General features: G+C 41.3%; 1 protein-coding gene across 1 annotated transcript in view; it reads right to left on the reverse strand.

Annotated features, from left to right (window-relative positions):
• Positions 1 to 21,784, reverse strand: part of LOC145994877 (vesicular acetylcholine transporter-like) — a 201,558-nt gene that overhangs the window by 44,776 nt on the left and 134,998 nt on the right. Inside the window, exon 3 of the mRNA XM_083131317.1 lies at positions 16,155 to 16,352. Within this exon, the coding sequence (XP_082987443.1) occupies positions 16,155 to 16,352 (198 nt within the window). The remainder of the gene's footprint in view (positions 1 to 16,154; positions 16,353 to 21,784) is intronic.

A 21,784-nucleotide genomic window follows, 5' to 3' on the forward strand; every position in this document is an offset into this window, starting at 1 on the left:
GGGCTCCCGGGTGAAGGGAGATTCTAGATCCCTCTCGCCCTTGAAGGGAAATTCATGATTTCGGCTCGGTCTTGAAAAGAAATTCTCGTATTTCAAGGGCAATTGCAGGCCTCCGTGGCGGAGTGGTTAGCAAAGCGCGCTACGACGCCAGGGGTCCCGGGTTCGAATCCCAGCCCGGGTATGGGTGTTCTTTGTGAGTGTCCCTTCATCAGTTTCATCATCCGCATCAGATTTGTCAGAAAAGCGAAATGAAACAAATCAATCAATCAATTCAAAGTTGAAACGCAGAACAATTTGTGCCGCATTATGGCTATGGCCACGACCAAATTCGCAAGCTCACAGTTACCTTCTTTCCCGTCGTTTTCGGGTGCCGTCGAATCGTCCAAATCGAAAGACTCCCGACTAATACAGTTGACACTTTCCTCGCCAGGTGTCAGTTCGAAAGTCAACCACCGTGCTCTGGAGCGCAGGCGCACAATACGGATCCAGAAGGCAGACTCCAACATACTACGTACTTGACTCTAAATACAGCGTTATCTATAAGATGTACAAGCACAGGGACGGCGCCAGGGGTGGGCACGGGTGGGCAAGCGCCCACCCAAAAATTCCTGTGCCCACCCGATTGCCCACCCAATCAAATTCAATAAGTACATATACTTGGAGTTATGAATAATTCGATAAATAAGTGTATTCTGGTGTTCATAACATGTATATTTTACTTGTGAATATTATCTATGCTAGAAATATTCACATATTATCAACCCATAAAAAGCCAATTTTGTCATTAGAAAGTGAAAGTAAATACTAGAGCTATTGAAACAAAAATTGTGATAAAATGAATACTTCCATGATTAAAAGCAGCTAGTAGGCTTAGGAGGCTCAAAATTATGCAGGGTATGATCAAGATTAGATCAGAATTTAGGGTGAACAGAGGACTGTAGCTCCGAGCCTCCACATACGTATATAAATCCCGCCCTGGGTATGGTTAAAATAATCTCAAAATAAACAAATAAAATCATCATCTTAGCCTTACTTCCTCCGGCAACACAATACATTATTTTGACTTTTTAATTATTATTATTAGAATAATTTAATCAAGAAGACTTAGATGGGCCGGCCATGTGACACAAATGGCAGAGGAAAAAAATAGTTTACAGGATTCTTGTTGGGAAACCTGATGGTAAGAGACCAGTAGGAAGGCCAAGACGAGGATGGAGGGGTAACGTTGAGATGGACCTAAAAGAAATCGGCAAGGATCGAAAAGATTGGATTGATCTTGCCCCGAATAGGGACAGATGGAAGGTTTCTGTTGCTGAAGCCATAAACCTTCGGGTTTAAGTATGCTAGGGAGTATAATATAGTTTGTATTTAGCTCGGCATTAAAATTCCAGAAGTGTCGCTTTTTTATATTTCATTACAATTTTTATATACATTGTTATCTTCAAATATCAATATGGTATGCGAAATATCAACTTTATATTCATTCTACTAATAAGAAGGAATCACAATAATCACTACAATACTGCAGTGAATAAATTTTAATAAACCAGTTATGTATGGAAAAAGCTACATAATTATTCAATTGCTAATGAGTGGCTTATCCTATTTAGAAATCCTCTTTCCACATAAATTTTGCCACATGAATCAGCCAAAAATGTCAACAGAATCTATAGATGTAGCTGAAGTAGAGAAAAAAAGTTATGTCACGAAGTATCCGGAAGACGATTTTATTAGTTTGTTTTTAAATCCACTTTTATACTCAGATAGGCTAATCGGGACTAAACCTACAATTTAACGTGGAACCAGTGTGCATTGTGCTTCCACCAGAGGAGGAGGGACCTCTTCATTATAATGCGACAGAGTTATGCCTTTGTGGAAAAATATACAGGAAGAACTCGCACCAAACGTGGCATTTTATCACTACAGAAGATGCGTCCATTTTAGGAGGGCAATTGCCTGAGACAAATATTTGAGACTTTCGGAAAACAACATCATTGTTCACGGAATTGGCTGCCTTGATCTACTAATGAAACGCTGTGCAATTGAAACTACCATCTCAACTTTCTAAGAGGTATGAACTAATGCAACTCCATTTTTGGAAGAGTAAGTTGTGGTTGATTTGTTATATTTAACCTTTAAACCTTTCGAAAGTAACCCCTCTCTCGCCACGGCCTTTGCGCGCGATTTTTAAATTTTTACACTTATTTCAGAAAAACGTTATATCTCTGAGACTATTTGAGCAATCTACTTCGGATAACTTTTGTTTGAAAACAAAAACATCGGAGCACGCGACCGTGTACAATTCAGAAAGCCCAAGTGAGAAAAACGGGGTTGGGAGGGGCCAAGTCCCCAAATTTCAATGAAAAAATCTGACGTTCGCCCCCTCTTCTTCCGTTATTTTGGAAAAGGGCGGAAACTTTTGCATTGTTTTCAAAGAATATATTTTTTGCAACAAAGGGAACTTAACTTCTTTCAAGTCTCTAGTCCTCATACAGGCTGAAATATGACGCAATATGTCATATTAGAGAATAAATTAGTATATCTCGGAGACTATTTGAGCAATCTACTTCGGATAACTTTTGTTTGAAAGCAGAAACATCGGAGCACGCGACCGTGTACAAATCAGAAAGCCCAAGTGAGAAAAACGGGGTTAGCCTTTCGTTAGCCTAGGAATACTTCATGGACAATGAACAAAGAATTTGATTTCCGTGTGTGTTTTAAATCATTCCTAATAAGACGTTCATTTTAATCCAAACATTCAGTGGCGGCGATTAGGAGGACCGGGAAGTGGGGGATGCAGTTCCATCGCCAAATGTTGCCACTTTTTGCCCCCGCACTATGGCCTCTTTATGCTAAGCCTTTTCTACCAAGAAAAAGTATATTGTCCTTGCCCCTCAAATGTTGGCACCCAGTCGCCTCTACTGCAAACATTCAGATAGATTTCTCAGTTGTACAAACCTTGTAAGCTAAAAAATGTGACCCCCAAAGAGTAAGAAAAGTATTTCAGTCAAGAACTCATACGATGAAAATACTATGCTCAGGAACATGCATTTAAATTACGAGAAACTTCACGATTATCTACCGTCGCACTTTCTATCATTGTCAAGTATGTGCCTTGTATTTGCAACACAAGCTTAAACCTAATTCACATTTATTTCACTGTATTAACATGCATGAAAGAATGTGATTAGAATGTATGGCTGCGCATGGGTAAACACTTCCTTGAAATAATTGTGTCCATCAGAGACAAAGCGAAAGGAAATGGAACAAGATGCGAGAATAGATTAGAAAAGAATAAAAAGAAAACAAGAAAAGGGAAGGGAAAAGAAGTAAGAAGAAAATCGGGAGTGTAAGAGAGAGGGGGATACATACGTCTTACATACACCATATAAACTATATATGGTCTTACATTTATACTGCCCACCCTAATCTATCAATAAGGAGCTTCTGCCCACCCGGTCGAAAATTTCTGGCGCCGCCCCTGTACAAGCAGCACCGAGTTTTAGGTAGTGTATTCAATAAATGTCGCCTGTGCAAATTGAGAGTTGCAATATGGCTGCTGAGCGTAGCGCTAAAGGGAGTTTAAGCGTGCACTTGTCGCCTCTCTGGCCTCTTCCCTCCAACCCATCCATGCCATTATAACGGTACGGGGATTCCTCGGTTGAAATGTTGCTTTAGGCGGCAACACTGCTGATTCAGACACGGCCTGAACGAATTTAACATATATTCACTTTGAATTCTGCTTCTAATCTTAGTTTCGGGCAAATTTAAAACATGAAAGGATTAAACATTTGATTCAAATACAGGTAATTTTGCACGCGGCAAAACATGCACTGAATATGCCTTTTTGTCTGTCTCGGTAATTAAATTCGCATTTTTTACCCCCTGTCCCCGCGCGCAGCTAACATTCATTCAGGTAAAAATCATTCGCTCAAACCCGTAGCTGCACTTCGATCCAGTTTCAGAATACCTTGCCTGGGGAATTTCACGTCAGGCAGCATCGCGGGGGGTAGTCCCGATGCAGCGAGGGTGGGGCTACGGGATACTGGGGCATGTGCCGTCGCGATCTTTACCCTGATTGGGCTGCAACCTGCGCAGCACGCCTCTGTCAGATGCGGGCTCCGTTGAGATCCGCCATGGCAGTTTTGTCGACGATCGAACGATCCGGTTCTGACCCTGGACGAAAGCGTTTCTGCCTGCTCGCGCGTTCGATGTAGAAGCACGAACTCTGAGCTTCTTGACAAGTGGCCAAGAGTTGGGAACTGGTTACGGGGTTATTGCTAAGGAAATTGAGGGAGGAGGAAGTGTAACGTTGAGTAGACATATGTTAGGTGGAATCGCCAAAGATCCGTACGGATACTAGCAGCAAAAGCTCATAGAAAGCTCGCACAGTGTGCAGCTGTTGCGAACCATTTTCGTTCTAAATGCAAACAGGCACAATAGGCTTGGTATAGCCTTTGTTTACGCAAGTAGCCGACGCGCTGATCGAGCACGGTGAGTAATCCACTCAAGGCTTCGCCAACGTGGGTTCGGGGATCGAGTCCCTTCCCTGGATTTCAATTTCGCCTGATCATCTCAGACCCTAGTCGTCGCGATTGGCATACAAACATAGAAACGCGACGTTAGGATACTTGTAAAATGCATGGGACGAGTGGACATAACACGAAGTTTAACAGCCTTCTTGACTTGATTCGTGTAATTTAGCGTTTTCGGTATCGAAAGTCAGAAAACAGCGGCGATGGGACTCGATGCGCTGACCACGCGTCACTCAACAAAAAAGCCTTTCTGGCAGTCTCTGACCCTTGCGCCGTGGAGTTTAGTTTAGTTTTGTCTAGCGTCGCTTTCTTGACACTTTTTGGTTAATCGTGACGATGAGGATGAGTGAGGATTTGATGAAACTAATGAAGGGAACTCACAAAGGACACCCATGCACAGGCTGGGATTCGAACCCGGGACTGCCTTCTTCAGTCGACTCTTCTCTATAGTGAACCCGATAGAAGCACACAGTGGCTCGGATAACACTTTAAACTGTAGGTCCAGTCCCGATTAGCCTTACTGTGCATAAAGTGGACTTAAAACACCAAATCAATCAATCTTCTCTGGTAAGTTACCGTCTACACACACAAGGTAGTGTGCAAGACTGAATCACATTGAGATACGTCGAAGTAGGGCTGTTCAATTATTCGATATAATCACATCAAGTCCGCATTTTTAAAATATCAGAGCGTTATCAACATCGATATATCGATAACGCCGATGTCGATACCGACATTATGGGGATCGGCTGTGGCCCTCTTAAACAACCTTGTACTTGACTTGTATACAGTCGCCTCACACAATACTTCGGCAGTTTGTTTCTTTAGACAGCGTATTTGCAAAAGATACAATTCAACCGTCAAGATTGGATGACGTTAAAGGTATAATTTCTATCCTATCGCGCAATCTATTTTTCATTCTTATCAATGAAAATGAAAAAGCTTCTAACCGTCTGTACATGTTAATTATTAGGGAGCGGAAGTTGATGACCTAAAAAAATATAGGTATATGACCTATAGAATGTCCTAAAAAATGGGACAAAATGACGTAAAAAATGAGCATTAAATTTGTTAGTTTCGTGTTTAAAATTTAAATGAAAAGGAAATTGAACAAAATGCAATCTCCTTATCTGATCTTAAATTTCTTAAATTTGAGTTTGCCCCAGCCGGATACGTGGTGGTTTCCCCCGACACAACAAAGACTGTCACCAGTTCAGCATTTCCATTGCTCGTAAATTGCAATCCTGCAAGATATATATTTCACCTTGGTGAAAAGACTCAAGAATATTACCAAAATGAAAGAAGTGACAAGATATGACGAAACAATACACCGAATATTGCAAAAAATTACGGAAAAATGCCGAAAATCGGGGAAAATGACCTAAAACCTGAAAATTGGCAAAAATGCACTTTAAAATTACCTTTTTTGGATTCTAGACGAAGTGTAATATTGTGTATATTTAATGGGCATCGTGTCCGAGATGTCAGAAAAAAAGATGACATTTCATCAACTTCCGCTCCCTACTAATTATACTTCACACAAATACCTGTAATTTTACAGGTGGGAGATGCTTTGTCGAGTTTTGGCAAGGATGGAGATGCTTGTATGGTTCAGAATGGAGTCAATAAGCAAATTATCCTAGCTGGAAGTGGGGGGGGGGGGGTATGCTTTACACACATTTTCTTATTGCACTGTAGAAAGTTGACTGGAGAAATGACTAAGAACGTCTATTTTCCATGCCATCCAACCACTGTAAAAATGACCGTGACCTTTTTTAAAGTACTAACGCTTATTACATGGCTAACCTAATTAATGCAATTCTAATGGTTCGGTTTTTGTAATAAAGATGTGCAAGCTGTAGACAACTGAAATTTGTAATCATTATGCATCATAAAACATTAACATTTGAATGTTTTTTTCTTGTCTCAATGCTCACATCCCAAGGAGCCGTCCTCCGTGGCGGAGTGGTTAGCACAGCGCACTGTGACGCCAGGTGTACCGGGTTTGAATCCTGGCATGGGTGTTCTTCGTGAGTGTCTCTTCATCGATTTCATCACTCATCCTCATCGTCGCGATTAGCCAAAAGTAGCAGAATACTGACGCTAAATAACAAAAATTCTCATCTTCCCACTTCCGAGTACTGCTTATCAAGAAGATTTATTTCCAACTCAGGAACTATGCAAACTTCAATGAAAAGAGTGTTATCTCAGGAACTGATCTTTACCAGTTAGATGTTTCAGTGAAAAGTTCTCCACAACTCTGGACGTCCTATTAATTGCCTCGAAGGACGATAGCCGTTTGAAATAGTTGACATTATGCATACCTGTGTAACTGCTAACCTAACCTAACCTACAAGCAAAAGATCTGCAATATACTCCAAATATATTAGAGGAAGGAAGAAACTCCCCATAAAGTATAGTACTTTTTTCTGTAAATAATAGGGATGGGCCAATATGAAATGTTGGCCAATACCGATAAAGTGCCGATATTCTACCGATCGGATATAAAATTTCCAATGCTCCTTGAAGCACCTGAATGGATCATTGACCTACTTAATAAATGTGTGTTTGAAGGAGACTGCAGTCCAAAGAAGTCGTTTATTTAGACTTTTACGTTTTTACAAAGTATGGCATGGAGATTATGAGATTATCCATAAAAATAATAATAGAATGGCAGAATTTTGTATTAAATTATAAGATATTTCTAGATATATCGGATCGGTAAAATAATCGGTATTTTACCGATAATCCGATACACCGATATGCCTATATCGGCCGATACCGATAGAATACAGATTAATCTGTCCCATCCATAGTACGTAGTATTTCAGGCCAACTTTCAGTAACGATAAGAACCTCTCAAAAACCGGTTCTTTCCTCTCCCCTTCTTTCCTGAGGCACCTGTTCCTGAGTTGGGATGTTCTACTTCAAACATTACACTTGAAAATAGCTGTTCCTGAATTGGGACATCACCCATCAGTAGGGAAATGATTTTATGGTGCAAAATTGTCGTGAAAGAGAAGAAAAGGTTCTGAAAATGTTTTCAAGAAGGTGCCGATAAAATGCCTTTGTTCAATGCTCTCTTTTTCTACGCCTTCTGTATATAATGCGCGCGGACCGCATAGAGAACTGTGGTTCTGCCGAATTGGTTTTGTTGAAGTTTGTGTTTTCTCTCGCGGGTTTTGCTACATTATTTTGAGAAGTATTGAGGCTGCAATGATTATATTATACCACTTTATATCTCTCGTTCTGCTCTACAAAATGAAACTATATTATTTTATGTAGCTGCTCAAGAAGAGTGAAAAACAATTATTTTTCTGTCCAATTTTTTAACAAAACATGAATGAAAAATGAGGAGAAAGGTGCGATGTTCGTCTCGTTATCTGTACTGCCAAGGTCTGCGTGGATTGTATAGAGCTTGGTGAACTGCTTGCTACACGATTTGAAAGTCCCGTCCATGAAGAACTGATTGTGATTCTGCAGTATTTCCCTGTCTTTGGAGCTACAAAAAACGAGGATTCTCTGCTCGTCTCCTTCATCTACCAAAAGGAAACTTGAACTGTCGCCCATTTTCAGGTCTTCATCAGATAAAACGATGTTCTGTCTGGAATTCGGGTCCCGACGATCTCCTTGTGGCTGCCTCCTCACATAGTTCATGCTGCGTTTGAAGCTGGAGTACACAGGAACTTCCGCCACGAGGTCGAATCCTTGATTAAAGAAGGGACCCATTTCTTCCTGGTAGAGCTTAGACATAGATTCGTCACCTTCTCTTGCTCGCTTCTTAGCTGCCACTCGCTTAATTCGGACTTCTGTTTTGACGACGTCCAGTTTGCACTTGTGATCTGTTGAGCTGATGATTTCTTTTCCTTTCGTAACTAACTGTCCTCTACATTTCTCTTCTTCTCTTTAACACAAAGCCAAGTAGTTTTCTCATCCGTCTTCTTCTTAACTCGATATTGAAATCCATTGAACAGAGCACACGGCTTGCCTCTGTTCGTCTCGGTGATTGTCAAATCAGCCATCACAAATAGAAACACAAACACACACACCTAACCTGTGCCAGAGATGGGTTGGTAATGATTACTGAGTCATTGAAAAGCTTACCAGGTGTGCGATAGAAGCAAACAAATGAACAGAGTTAGATAACCGGGAATTCCAACCCTTCCATGTATTAGTTGGTGAAGGTCATGTGTGCTGGGCGCATTTTTCCCACTTTCTAATGTGGTTACTCTTGGGAGGGCGCATTTTTCCCACTATTATTGCGAGAGCGCATTTTTCCCTGATTCGCTGAAGTATCAAAGAGGGGATAAATATGCTAATCTCACGAAAAGGTGCAACAAAGTGTGTTCCTTTTACTTGATTTCATGTTCTCAAATACATATCTCAAACGATCGGTGTGAAAACAGCTTTATTTTTGGAATCGTGCTGCACCTTAAAATCCGTTCCCTACTCATCACCGTCAAGAATGCCTTGAATAGTGGAATTCTGCTCTCGCCTCAAGCTAGCCTTGATGAGAGAAACAATTAGACACTTGCTTATTTGATTTGCTCACGTCAGAAGCACGTGACCACACGAGAGAGGAAAGAAAAAAAGAAAAGCGACACGGTCAAATGATATTTTCCCAAAACAGGATTCTGGCCGCAAAGTAAGCAAACATGTTAGCCAATTATCGGGTCGATGTTGCTCTTTCGTTCCGGATCCGAAAGGGCAGCTTATCCAGACGAGCTAGCGTCTCCCGGAGACTGGAGAAGACAGGAAAGAAGCATATAGTGGGGAAGCTCAACGAAATAGGATGAAGATTCAATTATAATTTTTAATCCCTTCGGGCTAAGTTTGCGGGCGAATAGTCACGTACATGACACAGTGTTTCATGTTATGGAAAGGGACTCCCTCCTCTCTCCCCCACAATCGGCCTCTTACGGAGAATTCCCACGCAACCACCCCTCTCCCCTTTCTTCACCCCCCAGCCCTTTCTGGTACACCAAATGTCATTAACTGACGGATAACGATCAAACAGTTCTCCCCCCACCCCTCTCCCAGAAGGACTTGAAAATTGATTTTCTATCATATTTTCCGTGTCCCTGCTTTCTCTAATCACACACCTGGGAGAGGGACAAGGGGGAGGGTTATGGGGGAGGAGAAGTGGTACAAAAAAGGGCACCGAAAAACTTTTGTTTCCTTCCGCCATGTTTACATAGTTTTAGAATTAAGAGGCTGACGTGTGCCTCGCGGGGGAGGGTGACGAAACATGACGTCATATTTCTCTTGCCCCTACAATTTTGCAATATTCTGTCGTTAAATGCCGTTAAAATTGAACAATATGCCTGTTGTTTTACAAAAGGGTACCGTTTGTTTTTCGTCAGCGTAGGTACATTCCTGTCAAAACCTGGGGCCTCCCGATGGCATAGTGGTAACGTCGTCGCCTTGTAATCAAGAGGTCTCGGGTTTGATACCCGGTGGAGGCAAATTACACAATGGTTGGGGCAGTACCGATTAGCCTATCTGTGCATAAAGTGGACTTAAACTTTCAACATCAAGGAAAGTAGCACTTGCGGGTGAGATTCTCCATAGCTTACTGCAGTAAGCATGCATACATTGGCGGATTTAGCGGTGAGGGACACTGAGGCACGTATGGCCCTCCAAAATGTGATGATTAAGTGTTAGAAAAAAATATTAGATATCATCATGTTACAACCAATAAAAATGTTGGACCAATCGTTTTCCAGGCAGTAAACGAATAAACCAAGTTCAGCACAAATATATTAATCTGGGCTAGGGTTAATAGAATCGAACACGGAACTTGCTAATTACAAGGCAATTAATTGTTGACACAAAGAGAATGCATTCTAGGTCAAGTACCAAATTTTCTCAGGCTCATCTCTTTCTTTCTGTAATCATTGTTATCATAAATAAACGTAGAATAACTTCCATTTCATAAAAATCTGCTGGTGATTACAGGGTTCTGGGTTCGTTTTCTGGTGGAGTTACAGTGCACCACTTTTTAGGTCCAGTCACGATTAATATATCTGACCAAAGACTGGACGTAAAACTAACTCTCGCAATTGTCTTGTGAATATTATGTTTGTTTTTTTAATGTCTAGAAAAACCTGCATATTATATTTACAAAGTTACGTCTTACAACATATGCTGTGCCCCTCCTAGAAAAAAATGTCTAGATCCGCCTGTGGCTCTCTGGTTAACGTTGTCGCCTGGCAATCAGAGGGTAACGTTGGTAGGCTCTTATCCTATTTACCTATCTTGTCTTCAAATCAATAGACTTGTACGAAATACTAAAGGATTCCATCGCAACCCTTGAAAATGTTACGCAGACATAGTCGTGAAAAATTCCTGAACATGTTTCAAGTGCAAAACAAGCACGAGAAAGATTTCCCCCCCGTTTCTAGTTTTCCTTCTTTGCAGAACGATCCAAATTCAAGCGAGTGAAAGAAAAAGAAAATCTAATTTTATCTTCTTTCTTCTCCCCCTTCCCTGTAGCGAACAATAAACTTACCCCCTCCTTTCCTCTTTTCTCTCTACAGAACGAATCCGGAAGTTAACGACACAACCCGAGCGAATTGTTAATTTGAAGTAGGAGACGCGTTGAGGAAGGTGACATATTCCAAAAAAGAATTACCAGAAACAAGAAGCGCAAAGGAACAGTGGTGCCAACTGGCTGAAAGAAAAATCACCAGCACTTCACAAATTTTAACTCTATTTTCTGTCCTCTGTAAGAACGAAGTCAATGTACACAAATGCACGTGGTTTGAGAGAAACACTATTGGTTAGACCAATGGCAGCTGTGCAGAAATCTAGCACGTTGAAATCTAATGCATGTAATGAACATTCAACGTAGTTGCCATATTAAAGTTGTGAGACCTTATTGAATTATGAGCTGTACAATTACGAACAATAACATCAAAACTATAGGCCGAATCACATGGAACTGGATTTCCAGTAGGAATGCTCTAGTTGGCACCGGACTGTCTACCTGGCTAGAAATCATGGCGCTCAGGCTGGCTGCTGGACTGGTTTTGACGACTAGACCGTGTTCTAATGCAACTGGCTTTCTCTGCTAGATTCTGTGGAACAGCCATGTTTGGCCACTCAAATGGAAAGTTTTTTGTCTGTGGTTTCCGAGTGTTGGTTGTTTGTGTTCGCCGCTCGATGAAAGAAAAATTAACAGAGATGATGTGCATACGTGTTCATTAATATTTAGGAATTTCTCCAAATCGACAAGATTTGAACGCGACGAATGTGATTAACCGATAATGAAAATCCTTTTTTTTAATTACCAGGATGTTTGACAAATGTTTTTATGAATGAATCCTGCGAATCTCATGTATGAACATACATATCGGAGTTCATTAAAAAGCTTGAGCAAACCCTGCTTACCATATTTTCGTTCAATCTAATTTCAGCCTATACTTTTCTCATAATTTTAATTGTTAATAAAAGCACAGCTATTCACCTACAAATTTCTTCAGATCGCTCGTCCAGCTTTTTAGCTTGTCTGCTCTGAGCAATGCCTTATGGGAACAAAATAATACCGACAAGTACGGTAACATGTATAGCATGGGGCGAAAACTAGAAGATTAGCTAGTACCACACAACTAGTCCAACTGGAAAATCCTGCAGGAAATCTAGCTTCGTGTGATTCAGGCATAACATGTTTCTGAGAAGTCACGTGGTTTTGTTTCCATTAACGTGGTTCCTACAGTGGATGAAGAATAGTTCTGATGTTCAATCTCGACGTTGATAGCTGAAGACGAAGCTAAGAAATTGATTAGTGAACAAGCACCATTGCTTTATCTGGAAATCAAACCTCGCGACGTCATGGCACCCTATATCTAACCAGTCGATTTTTGTATTTGTTCGTATTTTTTATTTTACGCCTCCTCTCTGCCTTTTTAGGGCAACGGCGACGACGAATGATGATTATATTAAATTGATAATGGGACACACGCAAAGACCTTCATAAGGAAATATAAAGAAAAGTTCATGATGAAAGGTAACCGGAACAAATATTGGGATTTTCGATTTGCAATATAAACTTTGCAATCTCTGTATTTTAAAAAAAATCCCCACACGCACGATTCGCGCACGAAAGAATTGTATTGCTGTGCGTTATTTAATTGCAGTCTTCAATTTTTCTGTCTAATAGAAATAAACCACGAAAAACTGCCGTGAATTTGATTCTTAGTAGTTAAATATAGTAACCCTTTTTACCTTATACTGTTTTTTCTGATTTAATCTGAGACAGCACCTTTAGGCTCGGATGAGTAAGAAGTACAAGTACAGTAGAGCGTCGATTATCCGAACGTCGGTCAACCGAACGACCGCTTAACCGAACTGTGTACTCGCTCGCACCTGTTACTCTCCCACCCTACCGTCCATCATCCCCCTCACTCCCAAACCAAGTTTCCCACAGTAGTCGCCGCACTGAGCCACCGCTGGCGGAACATTGCTTCTAATGGGGCCTTCATAAGGCGCTGCTGACCGGCCAAGCCGCCAGTCGCTGTGTTTCAACAATCAGCACACTTCTGTCGGTGTATGTATTGTTCATGCAAAATGCGTATGTAATATGTACATATTTTTGTTTAATAAACTGTACCACATACTATATATTCCTACTAAAGTTGCCTTTGTACGTTACTTTGTAATACTTAAGGAGATGCCTGTTTTTATGAATAAATTTACTGTACAGTACTTCTTTTTGGCAAATAAACATGTACAGTTCGATTATCCGAACAAACCAGTTTTCCGAACACCCATGTCCCCCAATTACTTCGGATAATCGACGCTCTACTGTATATTCATGGGATTTTACACTGTGGATAAACAATGATAGGCACATGTAGATATTCCGCAAAGGAACTTAATGCCACTGAGACATGTTAAGTGGCAATAATTAGGCAGACACACACACAAAGACACACACGCGACACGCACGGATAAAAAAGGTGTAAAAGTGTAAAAGGGGGGGAGCTAGAGAGGAAGATAGACAAGGAATGAGGATGAGGGAATTTGTTTTACGTTTACTTTGTGCTTAAGACAGGGTAATCTGGACGAGAATTTAAATTCAGATTTGAACCACTGTGCAAAGTGTCTCCACCAGGTATCGCGAGAGAACGAGGAGTGGGGAGAGATAAAATTAGAGAACGAAGAAGATATAAAGAAGAGAGAGAGAGAGAGAGAGAGAGAGAGAGAGAGAGAGAGAGAGAGAGAGACACATACACATCTTTTTCTTATTTTTCTATTCTGATTTTGTGTCCATTTTCCACCACTTTTTGCCAAATTACGTCTAAACCCTGTCCCAAATGTCTGTGGAGCAGGCGAACGAAAACAAGTGTCTATGCAAGTAGTGACACGAGACGGCTCCGCACAATAAACACGTGAGAGGGGAAAAAGCGACAGGAGTTACCAGCCTTCGCAGCAGCCCACTCAATTCCACCCCTTTCTCTGCCGCTATGTTCATTTTTTGTTCCAGAGATAACTAAGATAAGAGTATAGAGACAGAGCAACAGAGAGCCAGAAAGAAAGAGGGAGAGAAGAGACAAAGAAAGATAGATAGAGGGACACAGATAGAGGGAAAGAGAGGAAGCCCAGAAAGAGAAATACCGATATAAATAAATAAATAGAAATGGGTAATGAGACAAAGAGGAAGGGAGGGGGAGAAAGACGGAGAAATAGAGATGAGGGAAAGAGAGAACGAGGATGGGAGAGGGGAGGAGAAACATGGGAAGAGAGGAGGAGTTTTGAGAAATGGAGAAGGAGAGAGAGAGAGAGAGAGAGAGAGAGAACGACACACAGACTTTGAGTAAAGCCACTGTTCCTTAATTTCGTTGTTTTTTTCATCTTACAAACTCCAGTCAACCTGATCGTACAAATAAGGAAGTTAAATACGTAAACACTGTTATCCCGATTAATGTAAGGAGCATTAACACCACACGAGAGCGTCAACATCCACCTTTGTGTCCAACAGAAAGTGACTGGACCCGGTAGAAAATAAAAATGGAGATGGAAACACTGAGAGAAGCTCTCTCCACGGTGCCTGCAGGGAAGATGAAGCATCGATCGCAGCCAGGTGAATCTGTCACACGCCCTTCGCAGGTGATTCAATTCCATTATGTTGCTGTTGGGAAATTGAAAGATGGGAAAGTAAAAAGGGAAAAAATGCCTTGCAGGGCAAAGATGCCGCACAGGTAACAACACAAAGCTTATTTTTTTCTTTTTCTACCCCACCCCCGAATAGACGCGACCACTTCCGTTATCGAGGTTCCCGTAGGGCAAAGACGAAAAATCTTAAGATGTCCGGATAGTTTTTATACATCTATATAGCACTGGCGTACGCAGGATTTTTTTTCGGGCAGGGCTGGGATTGCGAAGGTGTATAGTACATAGCTGCTTTCTACGGAGTCGGATACACAATATTTTAAATATTTAGATATTTCAACTCTCAAAAATAGCAATCGAGGGGGGGGGGGGTATTTCAAGGGAGGTTTGCACTTACCACTCTGGTTTTTCTTGAGTTTTCTACTGTTTTCCTTTGAAAATTTCCATTTCCTCAAAATTTCGGCAGGGGCTGTAGCCCCATCAGCCAGCCCTCTCTGTGTGCCTCCACATCTTTCTATGCGCCTTCATGACACTTTGTAATGTCGCCTTGTACTCAAGGAGGATACTCGATAGAGGCATATAAGGGGTCTGATCCCACTTGAAACTGTAGGTCCAATCCCAATTAGCTATATGTGGCCTGAAAGACACACTCAGGATAGGACATCTTGGTATCTATCCTCCTGTATATACTTAACCATGCTTACACATTCATGGTTGCAGGTGCCAACGTTACAAAAAGAACTTGTTGTCAAACATTGTGAAAGCTTGTCTGTGTTGTACGATGACAACCTAAATTATATTGTTATTAGGGAACGGATTTTAAGGTGCAGCACCTTTCCAAAAAATATTGCTGTTTTCATACCGATCGTTTTAAATATTATCGTATTAGGACATGAAATCAAGTAAAATGAACACACTTTTACCCACTCTTTGATGCTACAGCATCTTTCTCCTTCCTTTTCTTTCACGGTTTGTTAAAAAAATTGGACAGAAAAATAAATGATTTTCAATCTTCTTGAACAGCTACTTAAAATCCTATAGTCTCATATTGTAGAGTAGAACGATAGCTATAAAATGGTATAATATAATCATTGCAGCCCCAATAGTTCACAAGATAATGTACCAAAACCCGCGAGAGAAAACACAAACTTCAACGAAACCAATTCGGCAGAACCACAGTTCTCTATGCGGTCCGCGCGCATTATATACAGAAGGCGCAGAAAAAGAGAGCATTTAATAAAAGCATTTTATCAGCACCCTTTTTTTTGCACCTTTTTAAAAACATTTTCAGAACTTTTTTTCCCTTTCCCGACAATAATTTTGCACCTTAAAATCCTTTCCCTAATTATTATGTTTCCTTAATATTTAACATGGGACAAGGACTTGAAGACTCAGGCTCTTCACGCAAAACAGGAAATTATAGTGAATACATAACCAGTTTTTTTCATATGGTCCCGGTGCAATGTGATCACATATGGCTGCTAATTCTACTTGCTCACCACTAACCCAATTGTCCAGTTCTTCCCGTCTTTCCAGCAGTTTGTCCTGGAGCTTCTGCCCGATGCCTCCAGGCGCCACGAAGGCCTTCACGATGGCCTTGGTCCTCTCGTACTGGGATTCGCTAACAATGGGCTTGATGGCCGCCAGGTACCTTTCCATCGTCTGTTCCAGGGGGGGAACTGGAAGCTTCGGAAATGCGATTTGCTGAAAGAAGACAAATACGGATGAATTAGCATATTTGAATTTTACATTTTCATTTTTGAAAGAGCACTCATTAAATATACCAGTTGCGTACTTGCGGGGGTAAATGAGGATATAACCTCCACCCGGCACGTTTTCTTAGAGAGAGAGAGAGAGAGAGAGAGAGAGAGAGAGAGAGAGAGAGAGAGAGAGAGAGAGAGAGAGAGAGAGAGAGAGAGAGAGCATATACTACTATACTCGTTTTTGATAAAATACCGTATTGATCTCATGCCACATACGTACATACTCATTTAATATATTCCTATCCAGACTAATGGTAAATATACGTGTGTGTGTGTGTGTGTGTGTGTGTGTGTGTGTGTGTGTGTGTGTGTGTGTGTGTGTGTGTGTGTGTGTGTGTGTGTGTGTGTATATATAAATAACTCATGTCATAACAGCTCCCCAATTTCACGATGGTGGGTAGCCACCGGTGCTATACACAGGCCGAAATCTCGGAAGAAAAGTTCTTAAGGCTTCCGCCAGGAGACTCGAAGCTGCGCGCGTTCCGTTACCGGAGCTCATAGCTTGCGCCTTAGACCGGAGTGATTAGCGTACGACGCCCGGGGTCTCGGGAATTCGTCCTTGGCATGGGTGTTGTTTTTGAGTGTCCCTTCGTCAATTTCATATCATCGCTTATCCTCATCGTTGTGATTAGCTAAAAGTGCCAGAAAAGCGACGCTAAATAATAAAATTCGAAGTCACAATTAGAGCAAAGTGGAACAAGAGCCACACGAAAAACGGGAATATAAAATATAATATCATAGTTTTGGCCTCCCCGATAGCGCATTGGAAACACGGTTGTCTTGTAATCCAGGCGTCCTGGGTTCAATTTCCCATGAAGAGACGTGGCACAGTGAGTCGAATTCCAATCCTGATTAACCTAACTGAGCAAAGCCTGTGCTTTAAAGAAAATTTAGCAAACTTTAGGATATTTTTAAGTACACGTGCAGTTTCTCATAAGGTTTCTTCCCAAGCATCCCATTCCGAAACCACAGCTCCAATAAACAACTGCTGGTGCTGTGGCTCGCCATCAATACCTTGGCATCTGCACCCCCCCCCCCCCCCCGAGCCTTCCCTGCAAGCTCGTTAAATGGGCTCTACGACCTGCTCCTCCTCCTCTCTGGTTAACAAAAATCCTCTCCTCCCCCATCGAACAGCGTCGCGGAATGGAAGGATTAGATCGAATATATATGATTATAATCCGAAGCACAAACATAATTACGACGTCCGTCCTGTTCCCCGATTCTATTCGTTAGTCAAAGAGCTTGGATAAATATTTGAGCCGAATCTCGCCATCCCAAACGCCCCCCTTCCTCCCCTTCACGTGCAACGAATTCGGGTCTTTCGCAAACAACCGCGTCGCATCACAGAGCAAACATATCCAGGAGACAAACCGGATTTTGTGATTTGTTCAATTGTTCAAGTATGGTACTGGGTACACCATTCATGATTATTCTCTGGTATTGCAATAAATTATTAATTCACGTATAGGCTGCAACTTTTTATAGGGGAAATCCGCTCCTAGTAAATATGTAGTTCATCCATTCTGACACTTTTTTATGGCTTCCCTATGGTGGCGCACTTCTGAAAGAAAACTTCACGCTCTGTTTCATTGCATTCCCGCGCGGAGTTGCTGGTCTCGTAACGGGCGCCTCCCTAGGTGGCGGATAAGGGAATTTATTAACGGAGGTTTGTTTCTAAGCGACATGGGTTGTTGCTTTGGTCTGGTGACTTGTTACTTCGGTCTGACCTATGCAACAGGCGACAGGCGAAAAGCGAAAAGTGTCGCTTCGAAACGAACCTACAGTAATGAATGCAATCTTTCGAACCGAAGCGACGCGACAAGCATGAGAGGATATCGATCACCCAGTGAAGTTATGCCACAAATCAGTCCCCTACTTTTAATTGATTATATCTCTTCACTGGATTCAGGCGTTCTCTTGCTCCATCTTCAGTTCCTGACCGCGAGGTGTGGGGGAGGGATTACAAACAGCAAGGCAGATTACAGACCTTGCTTTTGGTCAGTTCATTAGAAGACACGATTTTATTTGGAATTTCTCTAATTCCATATGTGGGAATATATCGTGTTGTGATGATAACAATTATTCCATGCCTGCCTTTCTATAGCTTACACGTTGTAGCAGTTGCTGTTTTTTTTCTCCCTCTCCAGCTGTCAGGGGCGCCGTTAGGGGTCTGCGACTCGTGCCACCGCACAGGGCCTCGCGCTTCGAGATTTTTATTATTATTGACTCTTTTATTCATATTCATTACTCATGAAAAATTGATCACATTAGAATATATAAATGAAAAGAAACGAAGCCTACATTAGCAATGCAGCTTCATTGCAATGAGCATACATACTTTAGAAAAGGAAAACCAAATCGAAAACGGAGACAGCGAGCCTGCTGTGAAAAGAAAATTTCAGCACTATACACTGTGGAGTTTCTTGTTTGTGATCCCAACCTTCTACGGATTCCCTCTCATAAACTCTATTGTTCGATAAGAGTTGTGATTCTTTGCGTTGAAACCGAGCTCCCAGGCCCCAAATTTGAGGATGGGGAATTTACGATGTAAGCAAATTGAGAACAGATGTCAAGAAGAGGATAGACTGAGGCAGGGACACTTGTCCCGGTCTGCATGTTGCCTTTTGTGTGAAACGGATCCGCAGCTAAATTTATTAAAGATTTAGAGATACTTTTATTTCTACTTCCTTGAAACCCAGAGAAGGGGCGGGGCAGATTTCGCGGATTTTACTACTATGCCAGTCAACTCAAAAAGGCTAACTCCGGGGTGGTATTTGAAGAGCGGATGAGGGTGAATTGTCCCTCTGGTATCTCCATCCCCCTGTAGTAAAAAGTTGACCTGATATGCGCCCGCTTCGGGGGAAAGTATAGGTCGAAGAACCTTGCCCTATGGTTGCTAATGTTTTGCTCTTAGGGGAGCAAATGTGTGTCCTAATTTTTATAATGTCCCAATGCTTTAGGAGCAGTTGACTGAAATTCTTCACGTTGGAAATTTTTCACAGATTGGCAGAAACTTATGTGGCGTCAAAATTTGACTTCGATTATGGGCTTGACAAGGGTGCATACAGAGGGGGCTGCGTAATGGCGTGAACCGCATCATCAACTATTTGAGGTGATTTTTCCTCAAAATAATTAACTTTAGCTGGTTTCAAGACACTTTGACTACCCGATGCACCATATTTAGACCGTTAGGTGAAGAGAATGAAGAATTTCTGGGGAAGGCAGATCAATTAAAGTGTAAAGATAATAAAAGTGATTTCAGTTATTCATTAAATGCTTTGAGGATTATGCATTATGTAGGTGAACGCTATTGGCTTTGGGTAGGAGGGAACGGCCACCCTTAGAATTGAAGGCTGCTACACGAAAGGTGAGCGACACAATTTATGTGAGAAGTAAGCTTCATTGTGCTCTTTACAAGAATTTCCCTCAACTATACCATACCAAATATTTATACTTTCACAACACATGTGTAAAGAATAGCGTTCGTAGTGTAATGTGTTAGGTGGGGAATGTTGTTCTAGTCTTGGGAGTAGGTGGAGGGATTCTTTGCATAAGCAAAGGGACTTTGCTGGGGAATACCATTCTCTCGTACCAACCTTAGAACACCCATCCCGGGAATCTAAACCGGGTCTCCCGCGTGGCAGTCAGACGCCCTACCGAATATACTACCGCGGCTCTTATGTATGTTTGTAACGATGAATCTGTAGAGCATGGCTACATACATACAGGATAAAATATGTTTTTCGAATGCTGATAGATGTTCGAAACAGGACCTAAAGTAGCAAAAAGTTATTAAAGAAAGTTATTTGTCTTAATGTCCTCAACACGCTGCCACATTTCGTTGGCGGCTCAAGGGAAATCCTTGTGTTGAAGGTGGGGTAAAAATTATGCAATATTAATAACCATGTATAACCATGTTTTATTAGTGTAGAATTTTACGGGAATTGAAGCTGTATCGTTATAATTTTTCAAAACATAAGAGCCTCGCGAGTATAGTTTGCACAGGGTCTCGCGCTTCCTAACGGCGACCCTGCCAGCTGTTTTAAGGATAAGCAAATAACTTCATTAATATGGATAACAAAGCCCGCAACTTTCTTCGTAAGGTTTACAATATTTTCATAAATCTCTCACTCAAAAAAATTATCAAAAACAGTTATCTTATCACAATATTTTTACAAATAGATATCTAAATCGGTATTTTAGTAATGTACTTGAATCTGGAGTACTATTAAAACAGAATTAATAAGCTTGAATACATTGAAAAATGGAAGTAATGCTGGATTGAAAGAGTGTTAAAAATAAGTAGGATAGCCCCTTTTTTGGATGTAGTGTTGTTTTCAGTTCTTTTTATGCACAGAAAGGCTAATCGGGACTGGACCTACAGTTAAAAGTGGAGTCCGAACCACTATACCATGTGCCTTCACCAGGTATCGAACCCGGAACCCCTTGGTTATAAGGCGACGACGTTACCACTATGCCATCGAGGAGGCCCGTTTTTTTTTCGATGTAATACACGCTGATTTGGGTTTCAAACAAAAATACTTTATTCCGAGTAAATAATTATTTGCAACTGATTAATTATTTTGTTTGTATTTTTTCGAGACTTCCGAGACGGGACAAGACTTTTCATGAGCCGTCTCGTGTCTCGTCTCGAACACGAGACGGGACAGATGGCTCGATTTTCTCGTCCCGTGGGCAACACTAGTTGAGAATGAAAGCCAGGTTCTTCAACATTACCTTAGTATGTGTATATTCCCCAACGGAAGAGGCAGAAGAAGATGAAAAGGATGGATTCTACCAGCAGCTGGATCAGGTAATCGATCGTATACCAAAACATGACATTAAGATAATAATGGGAGATTTTAATGCCAAGGTTTCTACGTGAAGAAGCATTCCAAGACACTATAGGAAAGGAAAGTTTGCATGAATTTTCAAATGATAATGGTTTGAGACTGATAGATCTGGCTATGTGTAACTTAATGGTAATTAGAAGTACCTGGCATCAAAGGAAGAATGTGAGTAAAATTACATGGTGCTCACCCGATGGTGTAACACAAAACCAAATTGACCATGTGCTTATAGACAAAAGGCATACCTCTGATATACTACAAGTAGATAGCTGTCGAGGAGCAGACAGTGATTCTGACCATTATTTAGTCCGCATTAAATACAGACAGCGAATAGCTACATATAGGGATGGAAGAAGAGGGAAGGTGACCTCAAGGTATGATGATGAGAAGTTAAAAAGAGATGAAGCAATTGCCAACCAATTTCGCTTAATGGTAGGCAACCAACTTAAACAAAGAAGTCAAAGGTGGGAAAGCGAAAGTATTGAAGGAAAATGGAGTATAATAAAGGAGATACTACATGAAA

The sequence above is a fragment of the Lepisma saccharinum genome, chromosome 11, assembly GCF_977018435.1.
Source record: "Lepisma saccharinum chromosome 11, izLepSacc3.1, whole genome shotgun sequence".
In the NCBI taxonomy this organism is placed as follows: Eukaryota; Metazoa; Arthropoda; class Insecta; order Zygentoma; family Lepismatidae; genus Lepisma; species Lepisma saccharinum.